This window comes from Zootoca vivipara, chromosome 4, assembly GCF_965207765.1.
Source record: "Zootoca vivipara chromosome 4, rZooViv2.hap1.1, whole genome shotgun sequence".
Classification (NCBI taxonomy): domain Eukaryota; kingdom Metazoa; phylum Chordata; class Lepidosauria; order Squamata; family Lacertidae; genus Zootoca; species Zootoca vivipara.
Genome location: NC_142587.1, coordinates 54,622,036 through 54,645,171, shown reverse-complemented (window position 1 = coordinate 54,645,171; position 23,136 = coordinate 54,622,036). Strand labels below are relative to the sequence as shown.

Below are 23,136 nucleotides of genomic sequence, written 5' to 3'. Positions count from 1 at the left end.
CTGAAGTGTGTATATGTTCACCTTCCTGAACGTTTTAGCTATATGTAATACAATAGTGCATCTAGGACTACTTTTTTTTCTAAGAAAAGCTTGTATGATTTAAGAGTACAACTCTTTCTGGAAAAGTGTACATCCTTGAGACTGTAAACAGCAGAGCTTCCAAACAAAATTTGGAAGCTAAAAATTTCAGGAAGATTCTTATGAAATCTCTGAAATTTTAATTCCACTCTCTCAAATGCAATCTCTTAGGTCTCTTTCCATAAGGCATACCATGGGTTTGTCACACAGGCAGCTTGTTATGCGGGTATCTCGCAAAAAGCAATTAATCATTCCAGGCACTGGAATGCCGTATGTTGTTTGCGCATAAAGTGCTTCAGACTTAAGTTATAAAATGGTAGCCAAATATGCAGGCATCTTGCTACTGGCATGCTACTGTGAATTATGGAAACCTGCCAACTTCTATAAATGAAGGTTTGGACAAAGCCCAGGAGGACAGAAAAACACACACATGGCCTATTTCTCTCTTTGGTATAAATCAGTACAATTGCTAAACATATGTCACGCAAACTCTTCATGGAAACTAGCTATGCCCTAACATGCTTTCATAACCTAGCACTTTTATTTCAGAATGTGAAAAGGATGGCAAACCTGCAAAATATCACACTTTCCGTTTTATACTTGCGCGAGGAACCCACTGGTTTTAACACCAGGAAGAATTTATTTGCTGAATTATTTAACTCTAACTGCGTAGCTGCACAGTGAGATCCAGATGCTACAGATTAACTTTGAAGCACACAGATCTAACCCTTGGGACACTGCATCAGAGTGATTTGGACCACTATATTAGAGGGGTTCTTGCTTCTACAAGTGTACTTCCTGTGTAACTAGCACACCAAATGATAAAGCATTAACCACATGGCATTTTTTATCAGCAGTCTCTGGACAACAGGTTAGGGAAGTTGAACTCTTTTCCCACTTTGCTTGCAATGATCCTCACACATCTCCCTCTCAAACTGTTTACATTTCAAGGGAAGCCCCTATGGCTCCAATGGAGGTTTCCCTTGAAACAGAAGCTGGAAAATGTCCTTATGTTGACACATCAACCACATACTGCTTTTCCTGGTATTAATAAAATACAATATGAGCAAGATAGATTAAAGAGGTCACCACCACTAGCAATCAACTGCAAGAGAGCATCAATTTCAGAAATTTTACTGTAAAACATTAATTAGCCTGGTTTTTGCGAGGAAGGCCTGTGAATTAAATGAGACTGTGGCTGCTGGACTTAATCCGAGACCACATTTTGAAGCAAGCAGTGGAACAGTTTTGGATTATTCTCTTTGCAAATGGCACTGAGTTAACTGCAATGTGCTCATCCCATTGTACTAAATCTGCAGGAACCTCCGGCAGAATTATTAGTGTGGCCAGATGCAGAAGACAAACAGGGCTCCTGTACCTTTAATAGTCATGTGGAGGGGGGATTTCAGCAGGTGTAGCTGGTCATGTAACCTATACCAGCTGAAATTCCTTTCTTAAGGTGCAGGAGACCTCTCCTCTTTATAGTATCGGGCCACCTTAAGGATTACTACAGGGTCACTGAACTGTAATGTGCTTGCAAGCATACATTTTCTTAGCACTGGTTTGCAGGACAAAAATAAGCACCCAGCAGTAATAAGTTAAAATTCATAATGTACAGGAGACCATTGGAAGGAAAACACAGTATCAAAACAGCCAACTATCATCTACAAGGAAAGGCATTTCTTCCTGCTAGACAGATGAAATGTTACTGTATGGATGTCATAACGTTCTATTTCTTCGCACACAAAACTTTGAGGAAAGAGAGAGACAAGAATAGATTCCTTTGACATATGTGATGATGACTGAAGGCAAGAAGTGGGTGCAGATGCAAAAGCGTAATCTCTAAGCTGCATTTTAGATAGGCAATAGTAACATCACGTATTTTTCCGCGTGTGTGGTGTCATCAGTTGAATAGGCAAGTAGCTCAGGCATTCTATGATTTATTAGGTTCTATTTAGAAAGGCCAATAAACTACTTTTGTTCTAGAGTGATGTAATTTTGGTGATAAGCAAGAGTTGGTCTTTGTGATAAAATGAAGGCCTGGCAAGTCATGTAACCAGACAACTGAGTAGACAGAGATTCCCTGTCTCCTAAGGATGCCATTACATTTAATGAAGCCCTTCTGAGCACTCCGGTGCAGTACAGGTGACAGGGAGCTACAAACCAGAAATATGATGTGTCATTGCACAAGTAATGAGAGAAAACACTGAGCAGAGAGCTGCAAATTGATTGCCCTTTTTGGCAGATGGAGGCTAATCTTTGGAGTGTGCTTATTTAGACTTTAGCATTGTATATTAATTTGTTGTTGCTTCCAAAGTCTGGGGAAACAACTGGTGACATTTCTTTTGCTTATGGTCCCAACAACAACAAAACAAAATGTGATTCTGTACAGATGTCTGGGGAAAGGCACGGTACATATAATTGAACTTGCCATTTCATAGCGTCTTGTGAGTGAATGTGCTGTTCTAGCATTAGTTCAATACAAAAGAAACTCTTCTGCACCCTATGTTATGTGGTACAGAATATCTACCACCCACTAATTCCCTAGGCACACTCACTAGTGTAGATTACAGTCTCCATTACTCACAAGAATAAAGGGGGAGACCCTAACTCTTTACCACCACTTAGGCATTCTGAGGCGTCATTTGCATGGACAAGCCAAATTGTGCTTTAGCAAGAACAAGCAATCATGTGGGAACACAGATAAAAAACAGGTCTTGCATGTGCCATACTACCCAGATCTCAGCCACGATCTAGTTTAGCATTATGGTCAAGCCTGGACTCAGGGTTATTCTCCCCCAAACAAGCCATGAACAAACCTTGGTTATTTGCTTGCTTGATCTTGCTAAGCTATGGCTTGGGCTTAGTGTTATGTGCAAACTAGGCTTGCTGATGAGAATAGCTATCATATGCACTCTGAATATGCACACTAGATTGGGGCATTACAGATTCTTGCCTTTCTACCAGCCAGCAAGGTTACTGTAATGTTTATATCTAGTAACCTCTTTAGACATTGTTAAAGCACTTCTGAAGGAGAATGCATTCATTATCTTTGTTAGAAGTCATTGGGCTCCCCCCCCCCCAGCCACCATTCTGAAGCCCCCACCATGAAAAGTAATCATTGCCTGGTTCATATTCATTCCCTAGAGCTCATATCTTTTAAGGCTTTAACATTTTCATTTTCCAAAACAAAGTATTTATTTTTCATGCAGTAAGATATATCACACAACACACACACACATTTTGAATGCCCCCACGGCACTGCCTGATGTTCAAGTTACGAGGAAAATATATATAAATGGGGAAAGGAGTTCACAAATCATCTAACTGCTTCTCTTTTAAATCCAGCATATTCTTGGAACAAATGATTATTTTATGGGTCAGGCAGACATGTTTCAGCAAGATGACCTCATTCAAGAGTTGGCAGGAAGTTACTGAGTTCTAAATCATGTCTATGAGAAGACGCAGGAGCTCAGCGGAGGAGTATTACAAAGAAAAAGTGATCCATTCAGCTGAATCCAAAGATGAACATGCAGGGCAAACACAGGTTAGGTAACAGCCATGCAAATTATATACCTGGTCGTGTGGTGAGTCCTCTGTCTGCAGCTGGGCGGGCATCAACTGGCTCAACTGGGCACGTGCCGCCAAGAAATAAACAAACAGGAAAGAAAAAGAGCAAATAAAAAAATAAAAATAAACAAAAGCTTCCAAAATAAGTTGCCTTTGGTTTTGCCTGGGACAGTGCAGGAAAGTTATATGCCGTAAACAAAGTAACAAAAGCCAACAGTTGGAAAAGATCTGCTTTAAATTAATCCTGGAAACAAAAGGAAAGGGACAGGAACCGCCACATCCATCCATTTCTGGTTACTTTACATATCACAAACCACAGACAGAGTCTAATGTTCTCCATTTACTGGAGAAGAAGAAAGCCTTCTTCAGTCCTTGAAAACTCTACCTACCTTTTGCTTAGAACTCTGTAACATAAATATCACGCAAAAACGGCTGCTTCTCATCTCCTAACCCCGTCCTTCCCTTTCTCCTTTAGAAGAATGGTTACATTTTAAACACCACTGAACACCATAACTTTAAAGGCAAGTTATGTGGCAGTCTGGCAACTGAGGGAAACTCGGGGGATAGACATTTATCTCTTATATAGTCACAGCATTTTGTGTCTTTAAAAAGGAGATGAAAAGGACTTCTGAATTGTAGAAATGCTTGATTCTTTAATATTAAGTGCATATCTTTGTAATATGTTTGCCTTGTAGTCTGTGGCTTGGCTCACCTACTTGTGTCACCTACCTGGAGCTGTGTGTTTACTTTATTAATTCCAACCTTGTCTTGGTGGAACACTTCTAATATTTGTGGGGCTTTGTAGAATGTGATGAGGATATTGTGTGGCAAGAGCTTCCAAGAATGGGCAACACCACTACCCCAAGGCCTTCAATAATCTGGTGGCGGCAATGGCAAAGTTTTCTTCTTCTTATTTTACGAACCGCTCTACTATTAGATCCTTCACTGTAGTGCAAAGGTGTTTTATGTTAAGTTTTCTTTTTCTTTTGTCTGTCAAAAGTTTTGGGCAGTGGCAGCGCCTCACAGAAGCTGCCATTTCCTTATTCTGAAGTGTTTTTGCAGTATTCAGGAAGCTTTGTGTCCTGGCTGAAGCATTGCTGCTGCTTACCGAAACAAAGGAAGCAAGGCAAGGTGGCAGCTATCTGGAACTCCTGCCAGAGCATCAATACAGCCCAGACCTCACTTGTCACCTGCCCCTCCCAGGTAGCAGCAGTTCTGCCAGGAACCTATCATCAAGTCCGATAATAATGTCCGATAATCATAGAATTGGAAGAGACCACATGGACCATCCAGTCCAACCCCCTGCCAAGCAGGAAACACCATCAAAGCATTCTTGACATATGGCTGTCAAGCCTCTGCTTAAAGATCTCCAAAGAAGGAGACTCCACCACACTTCTTGGCAGCAAATTCCACTGTCGAACAGCTCTTACTGCCAGGAAGTTCTTCCTAATAAAGTGCTACAATGTATCATGCGTTCTTATCTCTTCTGACGGGCACCATAAATACTTATACATTTCTTTAAAACATTGTAAAACATTGAATAGGAACGTTTTTATCCTATTCATGAGATTATTAACAGTTGTATATCTTTAAGAGTTGCTGGTGTTGTACTTCTTGCAAGGATTGGTTGATTTGAAATGATTTACTGATTGGACCTTGTATTTAACCTTGTAAGTAACTGTTGCATTTCCTCAATCTTTGAGAATTGTGAGCTTCAGTAGTCTTGTTAAGCTTTTACACATGAACCTTAGGTGAGTAATTTAAAACATTTCTGTACAATGTTTTAAAGAAATGTATAAGTATTTATGGTGCATCATATAAATTTATACAAATTTATTACTTAAGAAAGAGTCCACCCCCTGAGGAAACCATTCCTGTGAAATGGGGAAGAAGCTAGCCGGCCTTCGGAAGAGATAAAAACACATGATACATCATAGCACTTTATCATCGGACTTGATTATTGCACTTTATACTGGACTTTTAAGACTTCGAGCATGAGATTTTGTACAAATTTTTGAATCTCTTTGTATAGGTGAAGGTGGTTGGTGCATATACATTTAAATATTTGCACTTCATGGTTGTTTACCTTTTCATTGTTTTGCTAACATTACTGTGTTGTCTGTTTGTTACAGGAACCTATCATGGCACTAAATCCCTGCTGGCCATGGGTATCCTTCCTGCCTTATACTCAATTCTGTCAGCTTGGACAGGAAAAATTACCTTCCCTCCAGTTTTTTTGGTTTTGTTTTTTTTACGAAAAACAAAGCATTTTACACCACAGACGTGTCAGCAAAAAAAAAAAAGGGGGGGGAGATATGGCTAATAAAAAACCTTAAATTAATAGCAAATATGGGTAAACAAGTGTTAAAAGATAGTCATACCAAAACACTTAATGACAAAATTCTATCTGTATCTATCTAGATTGTGATGTGGTATGGCTTTTTGGAATCCACTTCTTATAGAAGACACATACCTGTATATGAAAGCAGATATTAACAAACAACTAACAATGAAACTTATTTCCTGGGTCATACTCTGTTCATGTTCTCTCTAGCACCCCAACCATTCAGCTTCACACTTGTTCCTAGCAGCCCTAGTGCACTTTTATTATATATATATATATATATATATATATATATATATATATATATATATATGCACTCTGCTCACCTCTGAAAAATGCAACTTGGCACCCCCTTCAAAGCACACACTGAATTTGTTCAGTTGTAAAAGGAGGAGGGAGAAAGATCATGTAATTGTGGTTTGATACTTTTGGTTTCTGCTAGAAGAAATTAGCCGACAAAATTGACATGTTGCTTACCAATTGACCCACCCACTTGTTAGCCCACAGCCACATTTGTAAGCTGTCAAAAGGTGGCTCAGTCTCCTGGTTTTGCCACCTGCCTGGGACTGCAGAAATGCGAGGGTTATCAATAACCTATCAAGCCACCCTATGTACTTGGTTCCTCAGCTGCATTCTGCTTGGCTTGGTGGGCGAACAGTACATGGCTGCATTTGTAAGCTCAAATCCTGCCTCTTTCCTGAAACAAGCTTCAAGGAATTGCGGGACAAATGGAAGAGACCAATTCTGCAGAAGCACATCGCTCTCTAATATGGTACAAAACTTCACTTGAATGTCTCCAGAAAGTGGAATATAAATACCGACAGATGACAGAATGCAGGACTCTAGCTGCTGATGCAGAAAGCCATGAGTCTGAGCGTATCTGAACATCAACCATAACTTTGCCAGCAATACCTTCTGTACACCATCTATGAGCCAAGATATTGTAATAGGGATTCTCACTGTTGGCTGCATCTTACTACTGAATCTCTCTTTCCTGGATTTTTTCCTGACTGTATTTCGAACTAGACACTGAGTAAAGTTTTTGAAATTAATTTTGGTAAGTTTCTTAAACATTATTTTTAAAAGCAGGTTGTTATCCAGTTTAGGCATTGCATATTCATTCAAATAACTACACCAAATTGGGGGGGAAACACAACAACACATGGAAGAATCATATTTTAAAACAAATATCACCACCACCATATTGAAAGGAACGCCACTTATCCAACGAGCATATCCAAGTACAAAAGGTATTGCCAACACAGATCTTTGCATGCTAGGTATTGTAACTAGATTTTCTAAAATAACGATCCCCCTGAAAAGCTACAACCCTCTGACATGAATATGACAATCTGCATGGATTTCCTCACCCCGTCACAACATGCTTACCAGTGATTTATGTTTGTGGTAGCAGATGGACTTACCAATGAACCTATCGCACACTCATTCAATCCAAGCACAACACCCCACAGCTGCCTAATGAGAAAACATGATACTACTTGTCCCTTTTCCATGCTAGAGGAGAAGACACTGTCTCTCAAACCGACATATGCAGGAGCCAGAAATGCAGAAGGAATGCTAAGCTTCCATTAGTAGAATGCAGTAAAGGCTATTTCATAAACAGCACAGAGTCAAACGCCAGGTTGCCTTATAGTGCAGCCAACCAGCCCTTGGTGACTGCATCTATGTTTTCTTATAGACTGACTAATTGCAATTTTATTGCACCTTTCCTCCAAGAAGCTCAAGGTGGCATACATAACTCATCTTCCCCCATTTTATCCTCATAAAAACCCTGAGAGGCAGTGACTGGCCCAAGGTCAGCCGGTGAGTTTCATGGCTGAGTGGGTATCCCAGGTTCTAGTCTGGCATCTAATATACTGCACTGGCACTCAGGGATACTCTATACAATACTATTCCTGCAAGCATATGTTGGTTGCATTCAAACTTCACATTTTTAGTTTGGTGTTCACTTAAAGCATCTTAATGTGTACCTCTGAAAACAAAACAAAACAGTGAAGTAGCTGCAAGTTTTGCATTTATGACACTTATTTATTCAGGCAGCAAAACCACATTTTTGTATTGCATTAAGAGAACCATAACGAAGGTTTTCTCTTGAATCTGCAAAGGTAATCTCTCAAAATGTAGGACTGCTGAATGCACACCAATGAAGTGGAAAGGTAAAACAGGGGCAGCTGTCAGGAAAGCAGAGGAAGAAAGGGGCCCTCTAAGCTAGAAAGTTATTGGATCCAATCCACATCTCTTAAATATTCTTTAAGTGGGGGTGGGGAGCTATTTTTCCTACTGATCTCTACCAGGCAAATGCAATGTGAAGCCACAGGTTTCTAATATCAAGTTTATGTACCCATGTTCGCCAGTATGTCCCCTAAAGTCTGTTAAAATGAATATAACTCACAAATTTAGCACAATCCACAATAAAATAAATGGGAGTTTCTCATTGCACAGTTGATCTGTCGCACAATGCCTATTTTCACTGGTTGTTCTGAAGGAGAATCTCCCAACTGACTGTGCCACTTTTTATTTTTTTATTGTTGTATAGTGTTGAGCTGTATCCAGCAAAGTCGCCCCGTTTGCACAAGGACTTCTACTTGTGCAACTGAGCAGATTTTTTTTTTTGGGGGGGGGGGTCATAGCTGCCAAGTTTTCCCTTTTCTCGCGAGGAAGCCTATTCAGCATAAGGGAAAATCCCTTTAAAAAATGGATAACTTGGCAGCTATGGGGGGGGGGGGTACAGGGAGAAGGGAGGGAGGGAAAGTTCACACTAGCATAAATCATTTCACTTCCTTTCTACACTGTACAGTATTACGATTTTCAAGAAGTGGCAAATTTTTGTAACTGATGTCATTTTTGCGTGCTTTATAATACATAAAGGAAGTACATATGAACTTTTTAAATGTCACAGTAAGGCAATCATCAACCACCTATTAATGCCATCATTAATCCAGAAGTTACCTGTGAGTCTCACTAGCAACAAAACAATCAAAATACAGTCATACCTCATGTTATGTCCGCTGTGGGTTACGTCTTTTCAGGTTACGGACGCACCGAACCTGGAAGTCCCGGCACGGGTTACTTCCGGGTTTGGCGTGTGCACATGCACAGAAATGCTAAACTGCGCTTTGCGCATGTGCAGAAGCACCGATTTGCGTCATGCGCATAAGCGGCGCTTCAGGATGCGACCTTTTCATGTTGCGAATGGGCCTCCAGAACGGATCCCGTTCGCAACCAGAGGTACCACTGTATAGTGCCATATATTCTGATATATGTTGCTTTGGGGGATAATAAAAAGACTTGGGGGAATAATAAGTTAACACATTTTCCCCACATTAATCTTGCAGATCTTTCTGATGTACACATTTTACTTCGATGAATTCCTTTTGGCACTTAAAAACAAGAAGACTGCCTTTTTAAAAAAGATTCTGATATGGCTGGAACCAAATTAAAGCTGACTTTCCAGAAAATTATTATTAAGTTTATCCATTTATCAACTTTACCTATTACTTCACACAGAGGAAACTACATATGGCAAGTTCCACAAAGGCCACAATGCTTTCCCAGCTATTTGGGAGAGGGGAAATCTTTGGAGGAATATAATCATATTGATCACTTATCAAAGAATCTTTAAGAGCAGTAGTTTTGAAATAAGACTACTGATAATGACCTCGTTAGATGTAACATATTCCCAACATACTACTTCCGCAGAGTCTCCAAGGCAGTAGCTCTCACTCATTAACAGCTCAAAGCACCCCTTTTAATTAGACATTATTATTTTGACTTGCTTCCAGTTCCTACAAGTTCGGCACATAAATTTTTTAGTGGGGGCAGACACCTCACTTAATTTTTGACAGCTTCTCTGTTTCAAGGCAGTACGTGAACTTCTGAATCTCAATGCATTTGCAGTCTACCAAAAATAAAAGAAAGGCAAGTGCTTCTGGCAGACCTTTCACCATTCAGAATGAACCATTCTTTGCTTTTGTCAGAGAGGCCAAGACCTTCTCATAATACATCCAGCTACAATCCCACACCATCTCCATCCAAGAAACTCTTAAGTCATCTTACATTACCTTCATTTTCAGTGTTGGCTGGGACTGAATCGACTGCAAAGGGGTGCCATGGCTGAAAGTCATCTAGGCTGATTTCCCCATCGACTGGAAGGAGTTCAACTGTTGTTTTAGTCTCTGTCAAGGAAGGCATGAGGGCATCATTTCCATAGCTGATTCTGGGCTCACTGATCATATTTGCCAAGATATCATCTGAGTAGTTTTGCACTTTTTGAAGCAGTTCATCTGGAGGAAAAGGAAACGAGAAACCAGTAATTAATACATTTCAGGCTACTCTAAGCACTCACTTGACCGTAACTGGCAAATTTTCACGATTGGGAGAATGTAGAAATGGTTTTAAACTTCATTTGCAAAACAGAAACATAGAGGCTGATGACCACAGCGTTCTTGGAGGTGGGGAGGGAAAGAGAGAAAGACAAAGAACATATTTGTGGTTTGTTGCAGTAAAGCTGCAGAGCAGAAGAGGGAAGGGAAACAGGGCTATTCCACTGGCTCTACTGAGACTCCAGTCACCACAGGCAGCCTTTTTTGATAAAGCAGGGCGAAGCATACTGTGTAGGTGGCGGATCTAGACTCCTCCACTTCCACCCTTATTTGCGGATCTCCATTTTGAAAAAAATGTTACAACTTCAACATGATTTTCAAATGGGAGACTCTGCAAGATCCTTTACTTCAAATTCAGCAATTTACAGTGCAGCCCTATGCATGTCTGCCTATCCAACAGTACGTCTCACTGAATTCCCAGGTAAGGAGGAAATCTTATACACATTTACCAGGGAGTAAGCCCCATTGAACATAGCAGAGTTTGCTTCTAAGTAGGCATTCATAAGATTGAATTGCTAGAAGCTATTCCAAAGTTATCTGAGAATGGGAGGCCTGCGATTTTGTTTGGTAGCAGTTTGCCAATGCCTGTTGGTAGACAGGAGCAGTGTGCACATTTTCTACCTCCTGTACTGATAATGTCAGTCAGTTCCAGGTATTCCCACTTCCAGTGAGTGCAGGCTACCAATTACAACATGAAAGTATAAAATCCATTCATTAGCGCCAGTTTATTGGTGGATTAAAAAACCAAAACATCCTCACCTTTAAGAAGTGTTTTGAGACAGCCCCTGAAATGTTAACATTTGGATTGCTAGTACTGGCATACTTTTAAAATACTGAAGCTCTGAAATGGAATCTGAAGCCATCTCATTTTCCCTGAGTTCTCCGCTCCCTCAGAGGGAGGGAAAAAAAAGAAATCTCTCTCTACTGGAGAGCCCTGGCTGGAGTTCAGTCTCTCTGAAACAAGGCAGCCATACATCGGGGTGGCTTCTTGGAAATCCCTGCTCCTAAGAGCAAGGAGGACAAGAGGGCATGGAGCCCGGCTGGGAGGGCAGGGGCAGGGCATTTTGCCCACAGCAGCAAAATGTACTGGGCAGGCCCCGCCAGTCGGATCCCTCCCCAAAACTGACCTAACTGCAGCCATACCATCAGGCAACTGTTTCCAACTCAGCTGGTCTTTATAATACCGTAGTTGTAGCTTTAAGCACTGGTGCTTTTTAGCATGCTACCCCCCCTCTCCACCCCCCCTCTTTGTTGCTTTGTGTTCTGTGTCTTTCAGATTGTAAGCCTGAGGGCAGAGACTGTCTTATTATTGATTTTTGCAAACTGCTCAGAGAACTTTCTCAGTTGAAGTGTGGGGTGAAAATATTTTACATAACTAAATGAAATGTGCACAAGCACTGGACCCCACAATAATTCACTTTCGGTAATGAAGCTATGCTTGGTATTCTGTGCATTTCTATTTCCCCATCACCTTTAAATATGCAAACTTACATAGGGAGGAATTCAATATTATGTTTGTTTCATTAGTGTAAGCATTTTAGCTTGACAGATGAACAACCTCCCCCCTCCTTCCCCCATGCTGTTCTGGGGTTCTCTGGAGCCAAATTGGCAGAGGCAAATTTTTTTTTTTGGTAAAGGTAAAGGGACCCCTGACCATTAGGTCCAGTCGTGACCGACTCTGGGGTTGCGGTGCTCAACTCGCTTTATTGGCCGAGGGAGCCGGCGTACAGCTTCCAGGTCATGTGGCCAGCATGACAAAGCCGCTTCTGGCGAACCAGAGCAGCACATGGAAACGCCGTTTACCTTCCCTCTGTAGCGGTACCTATTTATCTACTTGTACTTTGACGTGCTTTTGAACTGCTAGGTTGGCAGGAGCTAGGACCGAGCAACGGGAGCTCACCCCATCACGGAGATTTGAACCGCCAACCTTCTGATCGGCAAGCCCTAGGTTCTGTGGTTTAACCCACAGCGCCACCCGCATCCCCCAAAAGCCCCGTTGCACTAGCAGGACGCATTGGATTGGCACCCGGTAGCACAAATTGTTTATCTGAATCTGTGCCAAACATACACACATAACACACACACACACACACACACACACACACACACACACACACACTAAACCTCCTCTCCAACTTCTAGATTCTATTACTTTCCTGATTTCCACTGCGAAACTACAGTGCAGATAGTATATCCACAGGGCAAACATCTATCAAGGAGCAAATGATATTAAGTCAGCTGTGTGGATTGCCAGTCACAAGCGTGACCCAATATGAACCATAGCATGTGTTGCCTCGATGTGCTGTGATTATCACAGGCATTGACAAAGACAGACATATCCTCCTGGGCAACTCACTTGTCTCTGCATTACCCAGCTTTGTTGCAAGGAACACATGGAAGGATCCAATTTCTCACTGGCATCCAGTGACCCCAGGGCTGGCCCAAACCAGCAGCATGCATTCACATTTAGCATCAATGCCAGCGCTCCCTTCATTTTCTAAATTGGGATAGATGCTGCACTACGTCTAGCTAGCTGGGATATCACTGTAACATTTCATTATGTAGATAGCTAAGCAGTGAAAAGAGATACAGGAAGAAGCTGAAAAATAAATCCTGTCAGCAAGAACATCCAAGGAATGGATTGTTTTTTAATCCATTTAGTGATAAGCTGAAATGAGTAGAAATTATTTGAACTACGCCATAATTAAGTTCTTGGTGCTTTCCCGGCCGCACGTGCTTCTGACTATTATATTTCAAAATAAGCTTTTAATTTTGCAATTCTTATCTATTTAAGATGCTTCCTAGAATGTCAGACACCAAAGTAGCTTCCCAATTTCAAGACAAAAGATATTTCTATACGAACAGTGCAATCCTATCTTGGTCTGTTCAGAAACTAATGCTCCTGGAGTTCAAATCAAGGTCATTCCCAGGTGCATAGGGTGTAAGATTGCAACCTAACTCTCTTACATTCTCGAATCTTGTACTTACCACATTTCCACATTTCTTAATTGTTTTTAAAGGGCACTGGTAATGATCCAGAGCTTTTCTGTGCATTCATCATGGTGTTTTAATTAGCACTTTTCACCCCTGCATTTGCCTATCCAGTTTACCAAACAGGCAATACCTTTTTAAACTAGGACGAAGCGGCATTTCAGGAACCAATGGTAAATGGAGCTTGCCTTTGCAGGGATCTCCAAATTGAGACAGACACCTTTTCACCACCTCCACTTCAAAGCTTGCCACACAATGATCCACTAACTTATTCCTCATTCCATTACAAATCCATCCAACATGGTCTGCACTCTTCAAGATTGTCTAGAATTTTCACCTGATGGTCTTATTTAGACACACCAATTTCCCCTTCTAGGCATCCTTATAATCTCATAACCAGTTCACATTATTAAAATCCCAAGACATGCTGAGCTAAAGAAAAGACCTGCTACTGACCAAATTCACAAAGAAAACTGGTTTACTACCTCAGACTGCAACCTTTCCACCACATTATTTTGATGAAACTGCTACTGGCTACGAAGGCTACCGTTTCCATGTCTTTCTTTATTCCTTTTAAAGAGGTCTGGCTCCAGTTTTCTAGGAAGCAGTCTCGTTCTTGGTCAAGTGGACCACAATAACCTAGAGTCTCTTGAAAGCAGCAATGCAGGGATGCCTGCAAATCCTCTGTGCTGACAGGCCGTCAGTCCAAGAAAACAGGATTTAGGAGAGGGAGGAGAGTGTGTGGATTTTCGTGTGCATATCTGTTTATCTGGGTCAATGCAGATAAACTATTTATTTTACCTGTACTTTTACTGCCAGGGTGTTGAGCAAGACAAAAGGGAGGTTTAGAAATGGCTAAAACAGCTGGTAGGCCTGCTCTGCTCTGCCTAGAAGGTACAATACTAGGATGTTCATTTCAGAAATGGTTCCAGGTTCTCCAAAATCCCACAACCAGGCTTGAATAAGCCCCTTATAAGAAGTATAGTCTGGCAGGCTGTTATGCATTTCCCTGAAGGTTTGGTTGCCTTTCTCATATCTTGAGCCTCTCATCACTCATGCTAAGCAGCCCAACTCCAGAGAAAATGGGAAAGTCAGATCAGGGTGCCTAACTTGCAGTGTTAGGGAAGTTTTTAATGTTTGGTGATATAATGTATTTTTAATATTTTGTTGCAAGCCGCCTAGAGTGGCTGGGGAAACCCAGCCAGATGGGTGTAATAATAATAATAATAATAATAATAATAATAATAATAATAATAATAATAATAATTGCAGCCCCTCCAGAAGTCATTAGATTACGATTCCCATCAGCTGCAATCAGAACGGTCAGGATGATGGGAACAGCTGTCAAGCAATATATGGGGGGGTTAGAGGTTAGCCACCCCTGCTTAAAATTAACAGGTTCACGTCAACATTATTCCTCTGCTCTTGCTCTTACGTAACATAAACTTCCCAAAGCACTTTTAAAGAAAGATACAATTCCTGGGCTGAACACACATTTTGGTTTGTTTGTTGTGTTTTTACTCCTTCACAGATATGACATCTGTAGTGGAAATCTTTTCTGAATATGTTCAGGCAATTTCCAAAGGGCAGAGTCATTCATCATCTCAGAGAGCACAGCAGAATTTGTAAGTATACCAACACTTCAGTTTTCCATAATGTCAGAATAGATTTAATATTTATTTTAAAAAAACCCATCCTATGAAGGTAATGTGTGATATAAAAACGTCACCAAGAAAAATCAGTTGCTTGGATCCTAAAATAAATTCACTTGAGAAAGTTCAGGAAAGGAAAGAGGAGAAAAAGTTCACCTGTGCCCCTGAGAAGCTTCTCCAGAGCGTCAGCGGGTCTTCTTGAGCAACGTGGGAATGGAGTGTGGGGAGGAAAAGATGAAACACTTTCCTTCCAAGAACTTCCTTAAGTAAACTTCAGATCCATGCCTGATTTAGAGAGATTGTCTCATAGCATAACCTCCCCCACAACCATCCAACACTGATCAGGAGAGCTTCCTGATCCTCAGAATAAGTCTTTCATAGGGCATGAGTGGGAATGCAGGGAGTAGGGAAACTTCCTTCTGAGAATCTTTTTAAGTCAATGGATTCAAACCAGTGTATAAACCAGAAGCAAGACAGATGTTCATAGTAGTTCCAACCATCACTTGAGTACAGAAATCATATATCCCAGTCATTCATTAATAACAATAGTATTGCTTACTGTCAAAAATTAGCTACCCTAAAGTATGGGAATGCCTTTGGAAATCCATTTGCATATTTTGAAATGAAAGCCTAACTCATAAAACATTTGCTGAGAACTGTCTAACATTTGACTATAAAGGATTAGTTCTTGTTGAAGGGTAGCTTATTACCATCACTTCTTTAATGTATTTTATCCCAGTCTCTGAGTGGCTTACAAATGATCAACAATAAGGCTTGCAATCTAAAAGGCATGTCACACAAAAAAGGAAAACAGACTGGGACGAAGGAGGAAAATAAGTCATCTCAAGCACTAGCTCTTTGTTAATACAGTGTTATATTATTATTATTATTTTAAAAACGCTTTCATCTGCTGTAATGTTTTTAAGTTACAAACAGTTTTTATGGCTGTTTTGAATAATTTTAATGTTGCACTTCAGTGAGGTGTTGTAACCCAACTCAGGAGGGCAGATACCCTACTATAAATCTATTAAATCATGGGTAGGCAAACTAAGGCCCATGGGCTGGATGCGGCCCAATCGCCTTCTAAATCCGGCCCACGGATGGTTCAGGAATCTGCATGTTTTTACATGAGTAGAATGTGTGCTTTTATTTAAAATACATCTCTGGGTTATTTGTGAGGCATAGGAATTCATTCATTTTTTTCTTCAAAATATAGTTCGGCCCCCCACAAGGTCTGAGGGACAGTGACCGGCCCCCTGCTGAAAAAGTTTGCTGACCCCTGCATTGAAAAATTAAAAATGTTTACCACTTTTCTGTCCACAGCAGAACCCAGCTCACTTTAAGAGTTTTGCATACTTAGGGAAGAAATATAGCAAAAGCATTCCTGATTTCAAAGCACCACCCATTCAGGGTGGTTACACAGATAGCAGTTATTTCTCTTTCCACATAGATTCCCTCCCAGCAAACCAGGCATAGAATGTGTTGCATTAATTTTCCCCCACTCACAGACTTTTATCACCATTTTAATGTGAAAGCTAACATCCACTCTTAATACTAAAGGACCAAGTAGTTTTTAACTCATCCTTCTCTCCCCGCTACCTACCTGCTACAAATGAAAATTAACAGCCAAACTATTTTCAGGACAACAGATCTCTGAGCAAGAAGTAAAGCAACTTACCGACTTCATCCTGAATCTCCTCAGCAACTGCTGGCACATTGTAAAGCAAGGAAAGAGACTGGTTCATGCGTTCATATGTCACACGTAGGTGTGTCATAACCTAAATATTTTTAAAAAACAAACAAACAAACAAAATCAGTTTGCAGTCATGTGTCAAGACCAATGCATTCACCATGCAGTCCCAAGGGCAAGTTGCATATTTCTCAATGTGATTAAACTATGTAGCATCTTCCACTAAAAAAGGTCTGTGCAAAAAAGGTGTGCCTTGATCAGACGTCAAAATGTATACAGTCATACCTCGGTTTGTAACTGCCTCCATTTGTGACCGCTTCGGTTTCCGACCACCGCAGACCCGGAAGTGTTTACATCCGGGTTCCGCAGTGCTCGGATGCGCAGAAGCGATCTGTGCAGCGTGCACATGCACAGAAGCGATCTGTGCAGCATGTGCAGACGCGCTCTATCAGTGCTTCGCGCATGCGCAGAAGTGTGCATCGGGGAGCGACCGATTCGGGGAGTGACTGGCTCCCCGGAACGAATTGCGGTCGCAAACTAAGGTATGACTGTACAAGTGACAAACCAGATGAAACTCGGAAGGAGGCCATTCTACTGCTTACCACCGCCCCATGAACTCCACATGGCAGTGGAACTGTCAACAGGGCCTCCCTTGCAGATATCAACACCTGACAGGTCCATATGGGAGATGCTTCTTCAGATATTTTGGGATCAAATAGTTCTTCAGGTCAGCATAAGCACCTTGAATATGGAGGTCTTTAAAAACTGGTGTAATATGTGCCTGGCCAGGAGTGCTAACCAGTACCCTGGTGACTGCATTCTGCGCAAGTTGCATCTTCCAAACTGTCTTCAAGACCAGCCCCACATAGAGTGTGTTATGATAGCCCAGTCTTCAGGTTATTACAGCAAGGACCACTGCAGCGAAGGGCCATCGTTGATGAACCAGCCTGAGCTGGAAATAAGCCACTGGAGCCACCTGGGTCTCAAGGGTCAATAGCAGGCCAAAGAGCACCTGCAAACTACTAATCCAATCTCTCATGGGGAGAAATAATCCAGAACAGGTTGTCTCCTTACTTCCCAGACCCAAGAACCCACAACACATACAGAAACTCCATCAAAATGCAGGCATTGCCACTGCAACTCTATATTTTCAGAGAACAAGACAATTTGCGGTCCTGTCAACCTTATTGATTTTGTAGTTGAAAATCCATTAGGAAGTCACTAAGTGATCCACTGCTGTCATCCATGTCACAAAGAGGTACGGTTCTGTGGCAGATGTCTTCAGTGGTATGCTTTGTAGCTGTTCCCACCCATGTCAATGAGGATTAACTCTCATTAAAACTGCCTACAAAAACCAATGTCAGCATGGCACATAAGGTTGGGAACAGGCAGGTGAAGGAATTTCTAATCCACGTTCAAAAGGAATAATCACTTGCGTGGCCTGGATCTGCCTACCTTGCCCTGGGGACTGAAGGTGAGGTGAAAAGGATAAAGGGGATGTTCCCGGATATACAGGAAGCAGCAAGACAATTTTAACCAAGAAAAGACAGTTGCCACCAGTGCTTTTCTTGCAAGAGCAGAATGAACTTCTGCTTGCACAGCGGGACTTTACCCCTCTCCTTCTCCCCACACACCTTCAAAATCTGCTCCAGAGGATTGGGAGAGCTTCCAGAGCAGATTTTGGGGATGTGTGGGTGGCTGCAGGGGGTGCAAAGAGGAATGTGAAGTCCCACTGGACTAGTGGAAGTCAACTCACACATCATTGGATCCAACCCAGAGTTTAATCTTCCCTACCAGTGACTGACAGCTTGCAGGCTGAAACTTCAGGTGATTCTAGGTCAGCAGAATCCTATGCTCCCATGGTTATTTTTATTAAACGTTAAAATGTTTTTCGGTTTCACGGATTCTATGGATTGAAGCAGAAGTTCCTAAGAATTTTCAGATGCTGTCTGTTATTTTAATTCTTCTATATTTTCTTTGCCAGTTTTTACTCCTGCATAAATGTGTGAGGGTATTATTAAATCTTTGGCATGCAGTCTAGAAAACTCCCTGTTAGGAAGCATCTAATAAGAAATTACAAATGGAAAGAAAAGAATTTTCTCAGCAGTATGGCGGTGTCCTTGGCTGCAGAGATAACTGAATGGTAAACCTCATTGTTCTACAACACAGTACGCCAGCGGGCCATCAGAAAGCCCTTATTCACAGCACCACCACATACTCCCAGAGATGGGAATATTTAAATAGTCCATACTGCACAAGTTGCTCAATTGTATGCGAAACAGATAGGCTAGTGGCAACACACCCCTGGTACCAACATGTGTATTTTGCATCTGACCAGGTCACCCATGCATCAAACAATTATTGCTTTAATAAGCATAGTGAACACGTAAGGGATTTTTGGCAGCCTGCCAGAAATGTCTAAAACGACACAGAGGGGATCAGAATGCTGAACTGCTCCTAGTTTTCCCCATGGAAATGCCTCAAAAAATGGATGTCCTGTAAAATGGGATGCCTCATGAGAATACCATTACAATAATACAATAATTACTGGGGTGGGCCACATATATTCATAAGTGGTGCTGAGAGGTAACAATAATGAATCAAGGAAAACAGTGGCACAATATAGGGACATATACATATACATATATATAGTCAGAGCAATTGAATGCAGAGCAGTGTGCAGGTAATTTGCAACTTGCACTTATTTTACTTATGCAATAGCAGCTATGCATGGGTGGGAACAAACAAACAAATACACTCTCCCTTTATTTATTCCCCCCCCCCAAAAAAAACACACACCAGTGCAAAGCTGTGATTGTGGACATACCTGGCTTTGAGAAAATGGCACCGGGTAAGGAGGTGCCAGGCTTTGGGAAGGAGGCATGAGAGTTCTGGCAGGGTCCTCCTTTTGGGCAGGAGGCAGGAAGCAGGAGGACTCTTAAGATCCTGCCAGAGCCCTTGTGCTTCCTTCCCATAGCTGCGTAACCAGCCCTCTATCTTGCAGAGGGCCTGGTTCCTGGCCTTACACAATTTTGCTTACACACACAATGGCCAGGAAGGTCACCCCCATGTAAGTTGCGAGTTACCTGCACTACAGAATCTATGTACAAAGCCTGACCTCTTAAAAATTGTTATAAAACCCCCATGATCCTGCTACCTGACAGAGACAAGAGTATCAAATATTTAGCAGGTATCATCATACAAAGAGGGATACTAGTTGACATGAATCGACTGCAAGCTTTGCAAACTTTTTTTTTAAAAGCTCTGCGTCTTAATTTATGAGTCTTAGGAAATTAGCATGCACACACTAATAAAAGTTGGGGATCTCTGATGGACATGTTACCTGAGATCTGATTTGGGCGGCTTTTTTGGGATCCACCATGCGGACGTGCTCAAAGTGCTTGAGGGTGTGCTGCCTATCTTTCTGCTCCGCACGCACGTACTTCTTCAGCATGTTAAACACGTGTCGAGGCTGCGGAAACAAAAATCAAACAAACCCACATATATAATTCACAGACCTCAGAGCAGAGTGTGATTCAAAGTCATCTCTAAGGAACATGTAAAGCCTAAATTCTAAGCGCTAAGGGCACTCAGCCTGCTGAATTAGACCAATGGTCCACCTAGTCCAGTACTGTTTTCTCGCAGGGGCCAAACAGATCCCTGTGGAAAACACGCAAGCAGGACTTGAACACAACAGCACTCTTCTCTCTCTCTCTCTCTCTCTCTCTCTCACACACACACACACACACACACGTAACTTTGCGTTAATGTAACCAGAGCAGCACACGGAAATGCCTTTTACCTTCCCGCTGTAGCGGTCCCTATTTATCTACTTGCACTTTGACGTGCTTTCGAACTGCTAGGTTGGCAGGAGCTGGGACCGAGCAATGGGAGCTCACCCCATCGCGGGGATTCAAACCACCAACCTTCTGATCGGCAAGCCCTAGGGTCTGTGGTTTAGAGCACAGCGCCACCCGCGTCCCTGTATACTGCTTAGAGAGGACAAAAATTATTTACCGGAATACTTGTGTATACAGGTGACCAAGTAGGGAAGCTTTTGTGAATTGGGAAATGGTTTTTTTTTTAGGTCATCTGCAGTGTTGGAAATTATCTAGGCACCAGGCGCGTTTTGCAACTGGCGTGGGTCCACTTGCGACCATGTGGACGCCAGGCTTGCGACTGGATAAAGCAAAATGTCAATGCTTTACTATAAGAGCTTTTACTCTGAGAGCTTTGTTACAAACAAATAAAGGCATTTAATAGACAGAATTACATGGTAAAAGTGATTGCTTTGGGCACAGCAAATAACTCACACCATCCAGGTTGATTTTCTAGGTTAGTTCACAGCAGCAGCACAATGCCACAAGCTGCAATACCATGCATTTTCCTTGGAATGAAGGACAACAACTGTAGCTTTGTCAAAACAAAAACTGTTCAGCTCATTTTTAAAAGAAGTTTCGTTTGAGCAACAGCATAGAATTTTAAGCCGTACTGATGTCTCCCATGGGCAGATAAGATTCTTTAAAACAGAACTGACTGTGCTTACATAATTGGGTGGGCAATTAGCAATTCAAAGTTCCAAGAAAGCAGAGGAACTTCTGCGTGTAAAAGCAACCCAAATTCAGTTTCTCAAGGTTTATTTATGAATGAGATCACTCAAATTCAACATTTTTCAAGAGTCATCTTCTGCTGCTTTCATTACTAAGGAACATATTTCATGTAAGTTTCTAGTTCTACAGAATGTTACTTCCCACAAAGAGGAAATAATACTAATCTAAGCAAATCTGTAATTTACAAAATAGGTAATTCATTGTCAGTTTTCCTAGTTATTCTCAGTGAATACTAGGATTTGGATTGTGTGCAATGTAAACATTTGATTTTAACCTGCAGCAAGGGAATTTAGGATGCCAAGGAAGAAGCTCACATCATACAGGAAAATGTATAGAGATGTGTTGGATTCATACAGAGCTGCACCTATAATCTAAACTCATGGTTCTAGGATCACTTTATAAATTTTGAGATTCATCTTGTAAAGTAACAAATGCTTAGTCCTCTTTGATCTTTGCAAATTGCATTGGTGGTATTAAGGTTAAAGTAAGGATTCGGAAGACAAGATGGCCACCTCTCCAAAACCTGATATCCATTTGTAGTATAGAAGTTTAAGTTGGTTCTTTTCTCCGGATGATAAAGAAGGCTTGATTTTCCTCTTTCATGAAGCATTAATATTGTTGCATTTTAGAAGCCTGAGAGCATGCGTTATAGTCCTTTGTATCACCAAAGGCTATATGGCAAAATTCTGATTAGAAGTCAAAAGACATTGTCAATAACAAGAGGATAATGTGCATGCAGTGTGTGTGTGTGTGTGTGTGTGTGTGTGTGTGTGTGTCCGTCCGTCCGTCCGTCCGTCCCAACATGCCTGGGACAAGATGGGCCTTCTTCAGCAAATAAACACTGGCCATTATCACCAGAAGTCAGGGTCAACTTCTTAAAGGCTGGACTTTTCATAGATAAGTAGCTACTGTTAACATTAAATAGTTCTCTGAAGAAGGGCTGGATAGTCCAAAACACTTTAGGAATCAGATATCTATAACTTGTGAATACAGTGCAACCTCGGTTTTTGAGGATCTCGGAAGCCGAACAATTCAGAACCCAAACGCCGAAAACCTGGAAGTGAATGCTTCCATTTTTTAATGCACCGCAGAAGTCGAATGGCTTCTGAGGCGCGTTTCTCCATTTGCTCCATTGAAACTGCAAACCACCCATTGTGCCTCGGTTGTTGAACATTTCAGAAGTCGAACGGTCTTCCGGAACGGATTACATTCGACAACCAAGGTTCCACTGTAATATATTTTCTGTATACTCATTATGTTCTTTTCCCAACCTGGTGCCCTCCAAATGTTTTGGACTCCAGCTCCTATCCGCCACAGCCCACATGTCCAATGGCCATGGGTAATGGGAGCTGTAGTTCAACATTCCCAGAAGGCAACAGACTAGGGAAAACTGAATTAGAGTAAAGATTCTCAGGTACAAAGATAAGGTTAACTACTGATGCTAGTACTGGTACTCATTGCAAGAATTACACGAAACCAGTATCTTTGTTCAAGTCATTGACCTTTGTGATCAACAGTCTTTGCTGCTTGATAAAATAAAATGCATTTAATAGCAACCCTACCAGTTGCCTTTCCATTTGGCTGCAGAAGAGTTCTGTGTTAATTTTAAATGCTGGAAAGAACATACTAATAGCAGGATCCAGCTCTCCACAACATAGCTGAAAGTGCACAGTGCAACAACCTCACTGAAAATAAGCAAGTATTGATCTATTCACAGCTGGGATGGGAAAGCAGAGGTTGGATGACCACCTGGCATGAATGATTTAGTTGAGATTCCAGCATTGCAGGAAGTTGGAAT

The 23,136-nt window shown here is 41.6% G+C and overlaps 1 protein-coding gene across 4 annotated transcripts in view; it reads right to left on the bottom strand.

The window, feature by feature from the left end:
* The window catches only part of APP (amyloid beta precursor protein), a 137,479-nt gene that overhangs the window by 9,234 nt on the left and 105,109 nt on the right, over window positions 1–23,136 (bottom strand). For 2 of the 4 annotated variants that reach the window (XM_035114849.3, XM_035114851.3), the window contains 4 exons: window positions 20,072–20,200; window positions 16,717–16,816; window positions 10,075–10,296; window positions 3,655–3,708 (listed from right to left, as the gene is read on the bottom strand). In XM_035114849.3, the coding sequence (XP_034970740.1) occupies window positions 3,655–3,708; window positions 10,075–10,296; window positions 16,717–16,816; window positions 20,072–20,200 (505 nt within the window). The remainder of the gene's footprint in view (window positions 1–3,654; window positions 3,709–10,074; window positions 10,297–16,716; window positions 16,817–20,071; window positions 20,201–23,136) is intronic. The other 2 variants (XM_035114850.3, XM_035114852.3) reach the window with 1 other exon arrangement.